The sequence below is a fragment of the Eptesicus fuscus genome, chromosome 16 (genome assembly GCF_027574615.1).
Source record: "Eptesicus fuscus isolate TK198812 chromosome 16, DD_ASM_mEF_20220401, whole genome shotgun sequence".
Taxonomy (NCBI): domain Eukaryota; kingdom Metazoa; phylum Chordata; class Mammalia; order Chiroptera; family Vespertilionidae; genus Eptesicus; species Eptesicus fuscus.
In genome coordinates this window covers 67,195,788-67,211,576 of record NC_072488.1, presented here as the reverse complement: position 1 = coordinate 67,211,576, position 15,789 = coordinate 67,195,788, and the positions used below count along the sequence as shown (strand labels likewise).

At 48.5% G+C, this 15,789-nt stretch overlaps 1 protein-coding gene across 1 annotated transcript in view; it reads right to left on the bottom strand.

Annotated features, from left to right (window-relative positions):
• IL1RL2 (interleukin 1 receptor like 2) overlaps positions 1-15,342 on the bottom strand; it is a 51,008-nt gene extending 35,666 nt beyond the window's left edge. The window contains exons 1-5 of the mRNA XM_054728020.1: positions 15,225-15,342; positions 13,947-14,013; positions 12,975-13,206; positions 11,676-11,871; positions 1,909-2,068 (exon numbers count right to left, since the gene is read on the bottom strand). Coding sequence (XP_054583995.1) covers positions 1,909-2,068; positions 11,676-11,871; positions 12,975-13,206; positions 13,947-14,007 — 649 coding nt within the window. The 5' untranslated portion in view covers positions 14,008-14,013; positions 15,225-15,342. The remainder of the gene's footprint in view (positions 1-1,908; positions 2,069-11,675; positions 11,872-12,974; positions 13,207-13,946; positions 14,014-15,224) is intronic.
• Between the last annotated feature and the right edge of the window lie 447 nt (positions 15,343-15,789).

Below are 15,789 nucleotides of genomic sequence, written 5' to 3'. Positions count from 1 at the left end.
CTGAGAAGAAGCACTACCACTTCCATCCAAGTCTAGATGATCAACACTCTTCTGGACATTGAAGAAGCATTCTAAATGGTCCAGGCCTCCAGACCCTCTTCAACTCCTGCCCAAACCATCTCAAAACGTTCACCATCACAAACACAGCCTTGTCGCTCTGTACTTGCACCCGACCCAGGGCTCTTCAGAACCAACATGATATATCCTGCATGTAACCGGTCCCCTTGACCTTGCCCATTTGACTCTATGGCCTCCTCACCTGTACTTACATTTGCTCTAACAAGATTAGTTTTACATCCAACATAATCTACAATGGCAGGCACTGTATGCTTTGTCATACTCTCTCTGCCCCTCCTCACTCTTCTTTATTCCACAAACCCTACTCATCCTTCACAGTTCAGCTCAGATGACGTTTCCTTTCTGAAGCCTTCCCGGCCATTTACTAGCCCCCATGGGGCAACCTCTGAGTCTTTCCCTGCTCCCTCAGACACTGTCTATAACTCTGTCCTCACTACAGAATGTGAAATGCTCTCTAGCTCCGCTACCACTCAGCTGAGAGCTTCTCAACAGAAAAAACAAAGTGTAGTTTTTAAAATTTTTTGTTTATCAAATTTTAACAATTTGGGGTATACAATAGATCAAAAATAAATGTTTACTTCAATTACATAAAATTAGACTCTTGGACTCAGTGACCTCTGACTTATTCTTCAGATGCCTTTGAAATTTTGCCTTTCAAAGAGTTCCCTCTGCTACAGATAAAACTAAAGTATAGGAGCAGTCAATCATTCAGTTCGGACATAGATCTGCGTCTGACGTGGGCCAGGCACTGGGTTCAGTGTTAGGGCTTCAACTGTGACCAACACAAAGCGCCTCCTTTCAGAGTTGTATCACTTAGCATAAAACCCAATGCATAACAATCATAACAACGAATGCAATTAATTTTCATAATTAAGGGGCTCCAGGTGGGAAGCAGGAAGCCACTCAGGCTGGACACACCTCCGCAGACAGCCACACCATCAAGAAATCTCTAAGCATCCCCAGGACATGAAGGCTGACAGAAATCAGGGACAAACATGAAGAGGCAAGGCAAAGACAAACATACAGACATGTGCTATATGGAATCGTTTGCCTGCAGTTTACATAATGTTATTAACCAATGTTACCCAATAAATTTAGTGTTAAAATAAAGATGGATTAGCCTTCAGTTCTTCCCATTTAGCGGAGTAAATATAGAAAACAACTTTCTCCTGGGAAAAAGCCAAGGCAGCGAGCAGAAGCCCCTGCTGAGTGTTAGAGGGACCCGCTGCCCGGCCCTGCGGCCTGGATTCGGGCCTGGGCCACCACTAACTGCTTTGTAAGGGTGGGAGGCCATTCTCCTCCCGGACCTCTGCAAACTTAATGGCTCGAGCGACATTGTTAGTTTGGGTTTCTTCTACCCCAAGATTCAGCTTTAAAATTTTCCAGGCATGTGTTTAAGAAATCCAGCACTCTGGGCTGGGAACTAAGACCTCATGGGCATGAGGCATCTGGAACCAATTCCAGAGACCACGGCTGGCATGGCCACCGAAAGAGTCACACCAGCGAGGGCTCAGGGAAAGAGAATACTTTTCACAATATCCACCACTCACTACATCCCTATTCTTGGCCAGGCATCCCAGTAGCCACTCTACATACAGGATGTGTATGTGTATGTGTGTGTTTCAATTACAGTGGACCGAGGGTTTTGAGTATTCTGTTTTCTCAGATGAGGAAATTAAACTGCTTGTGCCTCATTCTTTCTACCCTCTGATTCTAATAGTGACATGTGAGAGCCTGCTAACCTTCAGGAGAACCAATCACTCGTCTCAAAGGCAGAGCGCCATCTCCCACAGAGCTGCGGGCTCAGGCAGCGGCCATGAGCATACTTACTGACATTCACAGCAATTCTCCGGGACACGGTGAACTGCCTCCCTGCGTGTGTCAGGTTGGCTTCGCAGGCATAGCTCCCCCTGTCTTCTGCCGAGACATTGTTCACTGACAGCTTTATTCCCCAATAAGTAAACCGCTCTCCTTTAATCTCTTTACAGTCCTAAATATAAAAAAAAAAAAAGAAAATTCAACTCAAAGAGCATTTTGGGATCAGTTACATTCCCAGTTGGCAGCATTCTACAAACTGTGGGGAGATACAAGAAACTGTGTGGCCCCTAGACGTTAGGTAGTTTATAACCTAACTGAAGACTGTATAACCCTCCCCAGGAAGAGTTGACAGAGAACGTTCAACAGGCTGAAATGAGTGTTACAACATTCAGTCTAATGAGAGTCGATGGACAGAGGCCTATGCAGGCTGGAGGAAGACTCCATGGAAGAAGACAGGCTGGGCCATAAGTGCATTCAGTGGGAGGATGTGGACAGGCAGAGAGTCCTCCACCCTCAGGGCCTTCTCTCCCGATGGGCCACCATCTGATGGCACCACGGCCCTTGGCCAAGGACTGCTTCACTGTTTTACAGGCCCTATTGTACCTGCACTTTCAAGGGTTGGCCTTTACAGAGGTCAAAAATAACTCATTACCAACATTCTATTTGGAAGCCTGAACCGTAGTCAATGTATGCTGACAAGGTTTATGAACAGCAGACGCCATGCCACTTCTCACACCCCCTGCTCCCACTGCATCCACAAAAACACCCTCACCCACCCCAAACCCACTGAAGGCTGGTTAGTCTCAGGACGCCTTTCTCACCTGTCATCCTCAGCAGCTACCCAGAGGGCAAGTCTCGCACCCATCTGTCCTCTCAGAAGCTCACATTCTACGCTAATTACTACTTCTCCATCTCTCAGTCCCACTTCTGAATGCTCAGATCTTCCCCATCTTCAGGAAGCTCCACTCTACAAAGTGACTTCTTGGACAAGGGAGCCCGTTTTAGTCATTCAGCATTTAAGTTCCTGCTCTTGGCTAGCACTGTGAGAGGCAGGGGGAAGTCGCAGCCCTGCTGCAGAGAGCACACACTCCTGATGACAGAGAAGACAGACATTCAAACCCTTAACTTACAGATAAAGATTTCATTGCCCAAGTTTTAGACCTCATTCTCTGCCTTCGGAGCAGCGTTAACAAATCTATCTCAGAAGGTGAAATGCAATAATGCCAGGACAAGCATTCGCTTACTTACCATGTAAACTACAACTTCCTAGAAGTCTTCCATTATTGCTCTATAAACATCTTCATGGGAAACTAAGCTGTAACTGGACAATGGCTTACCCATGGGACGGGAGTGGATGAGAGTCAGAGAGGGGAAAGCATCAGACTCTGATAGTGTGATGTCACCTTCTTCGAGAAGAAGCAGAAAAAGCTGGAATCTCTGGTCTGTGGAAATGTCCCAATTAGGCCTCAATTGATTATCTGTCTAGACTCAGTGGGACAAACGCAGGTGACCAGGAGTCAGCAGTAACGGCCTATCCCCTGGTGCTTCAATGTCTAGACAGCTGAGCTAAACCAGAACACATGACACACAGACAGAATTAATACACAATCACACAAGATGTATTTACCTATTTCTAATAGGCCCCAACCTCCAGCAAAGCCACCCAGCGATTCACACTAAAAGGCAAACAACAAAACAAAACAGACAAGCGACCGCAATGGATTCAGACTCACACAACAAAACAATCAAGGACTTGTCTCTCGAAGTGACATGGAGTCCTCCTCCTATCGGGCAAGAAACCTCAACTAAAAACGATCTCAAGATTATATAGACCATGATAAACAACTTGTGTCCTTATCAGTGTAAGCCAAGCGATGTGCCTTATGCTGAGAGCAAGACATTTACACTTTAAAGGCTCAGAACTTTTACATCAAAATAATGAAATATTCATTAATTTTGGAAGTTACAAAATATTAAAAAATTTCCATACAACAAACATTCACACAATAATCATTTCATACATTTAAAAAATTACATTATTATCACAGGAAACCTCTCCCCTACGTGGGCTTAGAGAGGCACAGTGCCTGGCCTCGCTTTCTATGTTCCCATGCCTGAGCCATCCCCTTTGCAATGGGCTCATTCTTTCTTTCAGGATGCACAAATATTTAACCATATTTAAGTTTAGCCTTGCTAGCTTAAGAGCCATTCTATCCTTTTATGGTAACTAGGATGGCCTCTAATATAAAGCATTATTTTAGAGTCTAAATTATCATAAGGCTTTGATTTTTATTTAACAATTCTTGGGTGATAGCTCACTAATAAGATTTAAAATTTAAAAATTCATAATAATGGCCAACATTTTAATGTGTTTCATACTTCGAGCACTAAAAAGAACACTTCTGGCCCAGTGTGTACAATGGTTCTGAGGCATAAAATAGCCCAGAGCTCTGACTGAGATGTGGTGAAGCATAATAATCCCTCCTTTGGAAAAACTGCTGTTTGAAATTCTATGCTATTTTTAGATAGTCCCTTTGCTCTTTCAGTCAAGTATATTATTTTTAGAAAGTCTCTTATTCTGTAAAATATAACTTTGTTTTTTAGCTTGAATAATAGAAAAGATATGTCTGACCTTGCAAGCTAGCCCTCTAACATAAGGGGCTGATACGCTGATACTGATGCCAGGTGTCTATATAGATATGATATGTACTCAAGGTTACTGGTGTCTGTATAGATTTGATATGTATTCAAGGTTACAAGCTATCTGCAAAAATAACTTACACAAAGACCCTGAAGGATATAAAAAGGGAATACTCCTTCCTGTGTTTGTTCAGAATTTGACAGACGTATTCTGCTCCGAACCTGTGTGCAATAAAGATGATTCCTCCCTAACTGGCTCATTAAGGCGTCTTGTCCAGCTCACTGACTAACAATACAACAGTGACTGTGGGAGAGTGTGAAGATGAACCCAGTGGGACAGGCAGGGCTGTCATCGGAAACCATGGAAAGGGATGCTCTTTGGAAGCCTTCTAAGCAAGGGAATAAGATTATTAAACTTGTATTTGAGAGTAATCTATCTGGTTGTGTGGGAAAGGATTAAAGATGGATGATCAAAAAAACTAGAAAAAATTTAGAATGTTATTTCCATAAACTAAGGCTAAACAGAGCATGAACTAAGGCAGTACGGTAATGACAGCAAGAAGAGAACACAAAAACAATGACTTTAAGCAATTCTGATCCATAGAATTCAGTGACAAATTTGCAATATGGAGAGAGAACAGGATTTTCATGACCCCATTTTGGTTATGCGAATGTGTTATTAGATAGGAGAAAGAATGTAAATAAAATACAAAAGAAGGACCAGATTTGGGGGTGAGACAAAAGTGGCTCTACATATGGTGGCAATGGTTGAGTTATGGATGGAAATGTCCGAGAGGAATACATGTTAGGCCATTGGACAAAGCATCTGGAGGTTGAGAGAAAGATCAAAGTGGGAGAAAGGGTTGGGAGCCCTCTGTGTATGAATGGTTCCATGAGCCATTCCCATTTGAATGTAATCAAGGCAAGAATAGAAGATGACCATGGCTGAAATTGAAACCTCAAAATCATGGCCTTAGAGGATGAGAATCCAGTGATGGTTGCTAAGGAAAGAATGGGGGGTTTGGGGGATCAGAGATTTTTAAAAAACAATGAGTCTCATGTAGAATACAAGAGAGAGTTCTTAGCTGGCAAGAATGTTCAGCAGTGATGAATACTACTAGGATATCAAGCTTAGGATTGAAAATAAATGTTAGATTTGGCAGCAGGAAAGCCAGTGGTGACCTCACATTACAGATTCCACACAGTAGTGAAGAGGACATTGTTGCATTGAGGAGTAATTTGGAACCGAAAAAAATGGAGACATACTGCTTTTCCAAGTGTAAGCACTTCTCTATCTATTTATAAAAATGGATGTTTTAATGTCCAAACCTTCTCCCCATAACCCCTTCAATTTCAAGGACAACCTTTATCCCTCCCAGTCCTCAATTCTCCCAGCCACAACTTGAACTTTGTCTTTGTCTATAACTACTATGTCTCTAAATTCTTAAAAACAAATATACCATTCTGATTATAATTTTTATTATGCCACCTCTTCATCCCTTCATTTTTACTAAATAATAATATCTAATAATGTTTCTTAAAATAATTACTATGTGCCCACAGTGAACTAAATGCTTAGTGGATAGATTATTTCATTTAATCTTTAAAACTCGATGAGGTCCCAGCTCTCAGACTGGATTTAGTTGGAAGAAACAAAAAGCATTCTGGCTATTTCAGGCAGAAAAGGATTCAATACAGGATGTTAGGCGATTACAAAACATTAAGAAGTACTCGGGGAGTGAGGTTTGCTCCAGCACCACACTGTGGAACCAGCTCATACAACAGCTGCTACCTCTACCACAATCATGACGGCGGGACCCAGGTTGGAAATACACCAGCTGCAAGCCAGAGACCAGGAGCGGCTGCTCTGCCGCTGTCCCGTGTGAAATCACGTCACATCTGGTGGAGCCAGCCCAACCAATAACTCCGGAGGCACATGCACAGCCTCTGCCCACTGCTGCGCAGCCCGGGCGGCCGCAGGAAGCTCGCCACCCTCACGCCGGCCTCCGGCCTCCGGGGAAGCCAGGGACACACGCGTCGCCTCCAGGACCGCAGCTGCAGGCAGCCTGGGAGGCGCAGGTGTGTTGGCTGCTCTGTCTTACTTTCAGCTCTCTGGTCTCTGGTGGAAAGAGGCTCACCATGGACGGAGAGTGTGGCCACCATATCTGCCATATTTCCTACCTGAATTTCTATGCATCTAATCCAATGTTTTATCTTAATTTGAATCAGTCCCCTTAACCCTTTATTTTCTCCTAATTTCTAGTTTCCTTCTGGCATTGTTTCCTTTCTAAACCAACCTAGACTCCTGGTGGCTACGATTTTAATCACCGCCCTTTCAGTCACTGAACTCTGTAGCCCTTTGCCTGCCAGCGTATCCACCCTGCAAACCCGCACCAGGTCAGTCCTGTGGTCCCTGCCCGCAGCAGGCTGAGCACTGTGGGAGAGCATCCCTGAGGGAGGGCATCCCCGTGGGAGGGCCGAAACCGGTTTGGCTCAGTGGATAGAGCATCGGCCTATGGACTGAAAGGTCCCAGGTTCGATTCCGGTCAAGGGCACATACCTTGGTTGCGGGCACATCCCCAGTGGGAGGTCTGCAGAAGGCAGCTGATCGATGTTTTTCTCTCATCGATGTTTCTAACTCTCTATCCCTCTCAATTCCTCTCTATAAAAACATCAATAAAATATATTTTAAAAAATACTGTGAGTGGGAAAGGCGGTGTGTAAGTTAGCATGCAAGGTCTCCTACTCCTAATACCACCTCAACCCACGCTTCCATGTACCCGAAACTAATCAATACCCAAACCATTCCCTTTCTCATTGGTACCTTTTCACATACTGTTCCCTTCAATTCCCATCCTCCCTTCCTTTCCCCCCAGGTTAGCTGTCAATCATTCTGTAAACACTCAGCAGCCACCTCCCCCAGAAGCATTTCCTCAGAAAGTCCTGTGACTGATCTTACGTTGCCTCCTTTGTGCTCACCTCGTGCTATAATGAAACTGTTCCATTTGCTTGTCTGCCCTTCTGGTAAACTATCACTATTGGAAGGCGAGGGCTCTCTCTCATCATTACATCCCCAGTGCCTGGCACGACACCAGGCAGATAATAAGCTCTAAATATTTTCACAATTTATTCCAACCCTCTCATTTTACAGATGAAAACACTGCGGCCCAAGGGTGACCCACAGTAACTAGTTAGTGGCAAAAACAGAGCCATAACTGAGGTCGCTGGGTCTGCACAGGTTGACACTGGAGAATGGTCCCTCCTTCTTATATTCCCTGCCTCCTAGCTTCCTCCTGTCTTCTCAGGCGGAGTGGTTATTTCAGAATGAAATATGTCTGAGTCTCCCTCGCGCATAACCTGGTTCGGCAGCAGAGAAGAGGCCAAGCACCTGATTTTAAAAAGACCCGTAGGTTAAAGGCGATGCCCATGTAGGCCAATCACTGCGCCCTGGGTTCGTCTCCGTGTCTTACAGAAATTGACATTCCTTTTAAGTAGAGGTAAGGGTTATAACACTGCGAGACTGCTAACCATCGCCCAGCTCCTCTAACTCTGATCACACGGGAGTGGGCGGGAATGGGTTTTCCCTCAGGCTAGTGGCCGTGGGGTTTGGAAAGCCTTCTGAAATCACATGGTCCAAACTCTCATTTATTTTCTAAGTGAGAAATTCAGGTGCAATGCATCTGCATCTTGACACTGGGGTATCGGCAGAATTGATGCTAAAAATCTGCCTCTCAAATGTCACTGCTTTCACGTCTATGATCTCAGCAGGTGCAGGTCAAGCCGGAGTCCTCTGTGAGGCCCCTACCTGGTCACACTGGTGCCAGGAGGGGCTGCGAGGCAGCGGCGGAGGCCAGAGGCCTGAGGAGCAGAGTCTAGGAGCCACGAGAGGGAAGTGGACATTGGTTTCCGAGAAGTCTGGCTGGGCTTCAGAAGTGGGTGAGCCACACTCCAAAACCTACAACCACCGAGGTTACTTCTGCATCTCTTTCTAAGGAACTAAAAGAAGGCAAGGCGGGAAGTGCATTGTAGACGTGAATAACAGAATTAACAAACCCAAAATGCAGCGCTCTCATTCTTTTGAATAAGCCTGAGGCATTTACAAACGTGGAACTTGAAGGCAGTCTCACCAAATTTCAAACTATTTACAACATACAGAGTAGATTCTCTGCCACAGTGCAATTAAGCTTACTACCACAAACAGAAAAGTAACTTTTTAAAAATCCACTATATTGCCCTGGCTTGGTGTTCTAAGCGGTTAGAGCATCGGCCCACACAACAAAGGGTCATGGGTTCGACTCCCAGTGAAGGGCACAAACCTGGGTTGTAGGTTCACTCCCTTCCCCTAATTGGGGCGTGTGAGAGGCAACCAGTCAATGTGGCTCTCTCACACCGATGTTTCTCTCTCTCTCCCCCTCCCTCCCTTCCTTTCACTCTCTGAAAAAGCAATGGAAAAACATATCCTTAGGTGAGGATTAACAACAACTAAAATCCACTATATTTGCAAATTAGGCAATTCTTAAAAATAATACAGAGTTCAAAGAAGAAATAACATTAGAAATTAGAAAATACTTTTAACTGAATGATAAGAATATACTATATATCAAAAGTGTAGAAAGCAGCTAAAAATGAATTTAAAGAAAAATGACTTTGATTGCATATAGTATAAAAGAAGAAGGCTTATAATGAACTAGAGGCCCAATGCATGAAACCCGTGCAAGAGGCTCAGCCCTCACAGCCCCGGCTTTGTCTGGATGGTCATTCTGCTGTTCAGTCTAATTAGCATATTAGCTCTTTATTATATAGGATGATCCAAAAATCCATCTCATAAAGTTATTAAAATAACAGCAAATTAAAACCCTAGAAAACAGGGGGTGTGGGGAGGGGGAGCCTAAATGACAGCAGAAATTAATGAAACAGAGTTAACAAAGTTAGCGCTTTGAAAAAACTATTCAAGTTGATAAACCCCTGGCAGGAGTCATCAACAAAACAAAACAACAGAGACAGACATAGAGAGAGACAGAGTGAGAGAGAGAGAGAAATATGACACCAGATATGAAAAAAGAGACATCACCTCAAATCCTACAAACATTAAAAAGGTAATAAGAGTATATTTTGAACAATTTTAGCTCAATAATTTAAAAATTATAAAGATAAAATGAAAATTCCTAAGCAAGCACAATGTGCTAGTTTGCTGTAAGAAGAGGTAAGGCATCTGAGTGGTTCTATAATTAAGGACACTGAATTCTATAATTGAAAACCTTCCCTCAAAGGAAGTCCCAGTCTTACATAACTTCACTGTAAACACTAAAAGCATGTAGCAGAAGAAATAAAATCAATCTTAAACATTCCAGAAGAAAGTAAAGATTACTTCCCAAGTTATTTTCCAAGGTCAGCATATCCTTTATACCAAAATTTGACAAGGACAAAGAGGCAACAAAAATTACAAATCAACCACTTTATGATTTAGATGAAAAAATTTTTAACTAATCAGGCAAGCCAAATAAGGCAACATATAAAAAGGGTTACACACCAATTTAGATTAATCCAGTAATGCAACATTGTTATAACATTCACAAATCAGTTCCTGTTATTCAGTACAGTAACAGAGTAAAAAGAAAAAAATCCTGTCTAATAAAGAGGGAATATGCTAATTGACCCTCACACTGTCACAAAGATGGCCGGTGCCCACAGCCAATAAGGAGGGTGTATGCTAATTGACTGTCCCATCCTCAAAGATGGCGGCACCCACAGCCAATAAGGAGGGAATATGCTAACTGACTGCCCCGCCCTAAAATATGGCAGTGCCCACAGCCACAAAATGGTGGCGCCCAGTCCCCTCAGCCCTGCCGGGGTAGCAGGCATGTGGCAAGGGGGTGGGCCTGGCCATGCTGTGCACCTGCCTCTGAAGTACCCCAGTCCCCTCAGACCCCCAGCCGCCCAGGGCCGCCCAAGGCTCAGGTAACCAGGGCTGGCCAAGGCTTGTGCTGCCAGCAGTAGCAGCAGCAGTGGTGTGATGGGGCATCGCCTTGCCCTGATCTCCGGGTTGCCTCCTGCCCCTGAGGGCTCCCGGACTGTGAGAGGGGGCAGGCCAGGTTGAGGGACCCGCCTCTCCAGTGCATGAATTTTCATGCACCGGGCCTCTAGTATCTAATAATTAGGAAAGGCAGATAAAATTTAACATCCTATATAATAAAAGGCTAATGTGCAAATTGTCCCCTTGACTAGGAGTTCGACCAGCAGGCAGGCCGGCCAACCGCCCATGTCCCCTCCCCCTGGCCAGGCTGGCCGGACCTCACCCATGCACAAATTCATGCACCGAGCCTCTAATCTTACATAATAATAGACAAACATGTAAATTGACCATACCTCTGCTATGCCCATGGCCAATAAGGAGTGAGTATGCAAATTAACCTGACAAAGATGGTGGGTTAATTTGCATATGTAGGCGCAGAGTGGTCGAGCGGGGCGGGACACCTGCCATGAGGGGGAAGGGGGGAGGGAGCTATAGGAGTGGTGCTCTGGCTGGGAGTGAGGACTTGCCGGCTCCCAGGCAGCCATGAGCAAAGCCAGGGGAAGAAAGGCCCATTCTTGCACGAATATCGTGCAACGGGCCTCTAGTCCATTCATAATATGATTTCAAGCGAACTAGAACTTCCTTAATCTGGTAAAGGGCATTTAACTCCAAAACAAACATCACACTTAATGGGACTAATAAGAATAGCCACTTGTTGGGGGAGAGGTCATGGGCCCAGGGCACACATGGATCAGGAGTGGGAAGGAGACTTCAGGGGGTTGTGCTGTGATTATTGCCTCATGTGCATGTGAGGGCCCATTCAAACAAATCAATTAATTAATCTGTTAGAAAAGAGAAATAGCCAAGGATGGTCTGAAAAGGAAGGATGGTAGGGGGGAGGTGGATGATACAAATAATAAAATATTACAAAGCTATAATAACTATAAATTTAAACATAAATAATTAGCAGATAAGATTGGCAATGGCAATTAGCTAACAAATCTGTCTGAGATACACAATCTCTTTACAAATTTTGCCTTAAAAATACAACTTAAATTGAAAAAACAAGTGGGTTTTAAAGAAAAGAAGAGAAAGTATTAATAGGAAAATCCTTTTATTTTTTTACCTTATACCACTTTACTGAGTCCAGAACACAACTCTTCGGGAAATTCAGATGACACGTCAGGCTGTCATCTTTCCCGAAATGCAGTATCTGTTCGTGCCCGCCTGGTAAACTCATTGGACGGTTTCTGGAAATGCGACACCCGTATTTTTCAAACACAGTTAGGTTTACATGTACTCGGAGACACATGTCTGTATCACTGTAGGAAAATAACAGAGTGGACCCTCATGAAACAATCACAGAGCCAAATGATGCCGGTCATCTTCAAATACGTGCAAATCCTCCTCGAGGCACAGAGCAAACGCACCGCCTCCAGCAGGACCAGCGCAGCACCCGGGCCACCAAACCCCTGGGGAAGCGCTGATTTTGTCCCGTAGGTCGGTCTGACGTGTGAAAATGAGGAATCGGCATGAGTCAGAGCCGGGCACGGAAAGGGACCAGCAGATGCCACAGAAACAGAATGAGAGGGAATGCAGCTTCCTTTCGGAGGCGCCTACTTCCCATGACCTCAGCTCACTTCACTTCAGTCCTACCAGGCTGCCACGCGTCCCATTCTGCAGATAAGAGAACCAAGCCTCAGGGAGGTCAGTGCATTCGTTCAGCTCATGTACACGCATGTCAGTAAAGGAAGGTCACAAAATGGGGCCCTGGGGCAAAATTGGGTCCAAAGGTGTGTTTTATTTAGGCCACGCACACAAAGCTATTGAAAAGTTACACACACACTGATTTTCACGTTTCCTCGGAAAACTGGAAAATAGACTGCCGCCTTCAGTGAGGCATGCTTCCAGCTCACCGCGGGCCCCACCGCTCAGCTGTCTCCCACCCGAGCTGTTCTTCATTCACTCAGTGCGGCTTCCAGCACAGGGCACACTGGGCCTGGGACAGGATCGGTGCTTGTCGCTGTTCCATTTCCATAGCAGATGCCTTACAAAACGGGGCTAAAGGAGGCTGGGCCCCTCTGGACAGTTGTCTATCACAAGCACGCCGGCAGGCGGAGAAAGAGGGCAGCGACAATAACACTGGGAGACACCAGCGTTGGAAGTTGGTCTGGCTGTGGCATCATTTCCACGGGAAAAGCTGTATTTCATGTTCTAACAACTGATTTACAAATCTTCTCTGCTTTAAAATGTTTTCATTGGAAACTGTTTTACAACAACTATAAAACTATATTTTATTCTTCTCATTGAGTTTTTAAGTTCTTAAGAATTTATTAAGAATTTCCCTAAGGGAATTATAGACATGTAATTATAACATGTAAGTGAGAGAGAGAGTGTGCTAGTGCTAATTAAGGGAGGGACTTACTTTATAACACACTGGTAGGTCCCCGAGTCCCCCCAGGCCACGGGGAGGAACAGGATCCAGCTCTGCTCCTGGTGGATCCTGGCCTGAGTGTTGGTGGAGACGGGGACTTTGCTAGGGTGTCTGTACCACGTCACACGTGCTTTGGAAGTCAGCAGAGGGAATGAGCAGTTAAAGGCAAAAGGCTGATTTGCTGAAGGTGCCTCGGTTAGCACACGGATGTCCTGGCATTCATCTAGGGAGAGGAAGGGAAAAGCAATCATGAAGGAGAACTTGCTGTCATTTATTAATAGTTTAACAAATGTGTCAATTCCCAGCCAATTTCATTTGAGAGCTTTCTCAGTGTGGGAGTTTCCCCAAAATAGTGTGTTGATGTGAAAGCAGAATTGAAAGGCCTCTGGGTGTGTCCATAGGACTGAATTCCTGCCTCCTCCCCTCTTCAGCCTCTGGAATGAACCCCTCTTTCCCTTCCTTTGGAAGGCCTTCATTCTTCCCCTCCCCTCAGGGGAAACCTTCCTGCTCTCAGCCCTCCTTGTCCTGTTTTCTGTCACCAGCTATTTGGTTTAAAAGTCCGCTCACTTTAAAGTTCCTTTCCACCAAATTGCTTAGTTCGCGTTGACCATGGGTGGTAGAACGGCCCTGTCACAATACATAGACAGCACTACATCCATGTCACCTTTGAACCCAAGTCTGGACTTGCAACTTTGCCTAACCCTCCTCCTCTCCTAAGTCACCTCGAAGCTCTAGGGGACCTCTGGGGCCGAGCATCGGGCGTTGGAAGGGAAGCTCCCACTCCGCAGACCCCTGCCTGGTCCCCTGGGAAAGGTGAGCTGCACAGCTCAGAGCTCCCCCCCCCCCGCACACACACACACACACACACACACACACACACACACACCAGGTCCACACACCAGGCGGGCGGGGCCGCAGGGACATGTGGTGAGGTGGCCGGAGGCCCAGGCAAAGCCCACATACCTGCGCCGAGAAGCAGTGGGAGGGCCATGGACAGGCACAGCAGCAGGGACGGCACCCCCATAGCAGGCTGCGGGGAAAGAGGGGTGGGTGGCAGGGGCCGGCTCCGGCGACCTCTGAACCTCGGAGATCCCATGATCCCATGTCAGCCACTGGCCTTCCCTTCCTCCTGGGGTGCCCTCCACCTGTGGCCCCGCGTGTACCCTCCCTGCCCTTTCCTATCCTGGGGCCGACCTTCAGGATCTGGGTGGAGGATCCTTGGTCAGCGGGGCGGGGGCAGGGGGGAGGGGCGCAGTGGGGGCAGGAGCGGGCCCCTCTCCAGGGAGCGCCATTGCTTCCTGGGGAGGAGGCGGTACCCCTTCCCCCGGCAGCAGCGAGGTGGGATGGGCATCCTCCGTGGGAGGCTCGCCCCCAGCCGCCTCAGCCCTGAGGGTCCGGCTCCCCTGTGCGTGGTGCGTGGCCTCCCCTGCGCCTGAGGCCTCAGGTCCGCAGGCCTGAACCCAGATCCCAGCCCGGCCCACCTGGGAGCAGGTGAGATCCACCTGGGAGGGGCCCGTGAGGGGCCAGTGAGGGCCGCCTGGGGGGGGGAGCCAGTGAGGGCCACCTGGGAGACCAGTGAGGGCCACCTGGGAGACCAGTGAGGGCCACCTGGGAGACCAGTGAGGGCCACCTGGGAGGAGCCCGTAAGAGCCACCTGGGGGGGGGGCCAGTGAGGGCCACCTGGGAGGGGCCAGTGAGGGCCACCTGGGAGACCAGTGAGGGCCACCTGGGAGGGGCCAGTGAGGGCCACCTGGGAGACCAGTGAGGGCCACCTGGGAGGAGCCCGTAAGAGCCACCTGGGGGGGGGGCCAGTGAGGGCCACCTGGGAGGGGCCAGTGAGGGCCACCTGGGAGACCAGTGAGGGCCACCTGGGAGGGGCCAGTGAGGGCCACCTGGGAGACCAGTGAGGGCCACCTGGGAGGGGCCAGTGAGGGCCACCTGGGAGACCAGTGAGGGCCACCTGGGAGGAGCCAGTGAGGGCCGCCTGGGAGACCAGTGAGGGCCACCTGGGAGGGGCCAGTGAGGGCCGCCTGGGAGACCAGTGAGGGCCACCTGGGAGGGGCCAGTGAGGGCCACCTGGGAGACCAGTGAGGGCCACCTGGGAGACCAGTGAGGGCCACCTGGGAGGGGCCGGCGGGAGGGCAGGCAGACGCCGGTCTCCCAGCTGGTGGGAAGCCGCTCGGGTCCGACCTTTGGCCTCAGGTCGCACACGTTTCGCCACCTTGTTCCCCGCACACCTACCTGGGCGCCCCCGCGGCTGTCACCGGGCGGACCGGAGCCTGGGGCTGGGGCGCGCGGAGCTGGCTCCGGTCGGGACGGCGGGCACCTCCAGCCGGCTGCTCCCCGCCACCGCCGCCGCGGGCGGGGCGGGCACCTCGGCGCGCGGGGAGGCGCGGCCTCGCGCGGGGCGGGTCCGAGGCTGCCTGGCCGCCCGGGAGTCCCTGCCGCAGCGGGTTCCGCTCCGTCCTCCGCGCTGCGCGATGCCCTGCAGCCCGGCCCGGCCCCGGTGGAGCCGCGCTCGGTAACCGGGGACGCGGGCAGCCAGGGTGACCCCCAGCCCTGGAGCACAGACGGCTCGGGTCCGAAAGGTGGAGCAGGGCTGCCGCAGGGGATGTAAAATGTGATCATTATTCAGGGTGTCCCTGCGGGCCGGGCCGGGCCGGGCTCGGGGCTGCAGCACCGTCCGTCCGTGCACCACAGCGGATGCGGTTCAACCCCCAGCGGGGCACAGACCTAGGCGGTGGCTCTATCCCGCCACCCGCTTTGGGCACCCGATCCACGGTGCTCTCTCACATCCCTGTTTCTT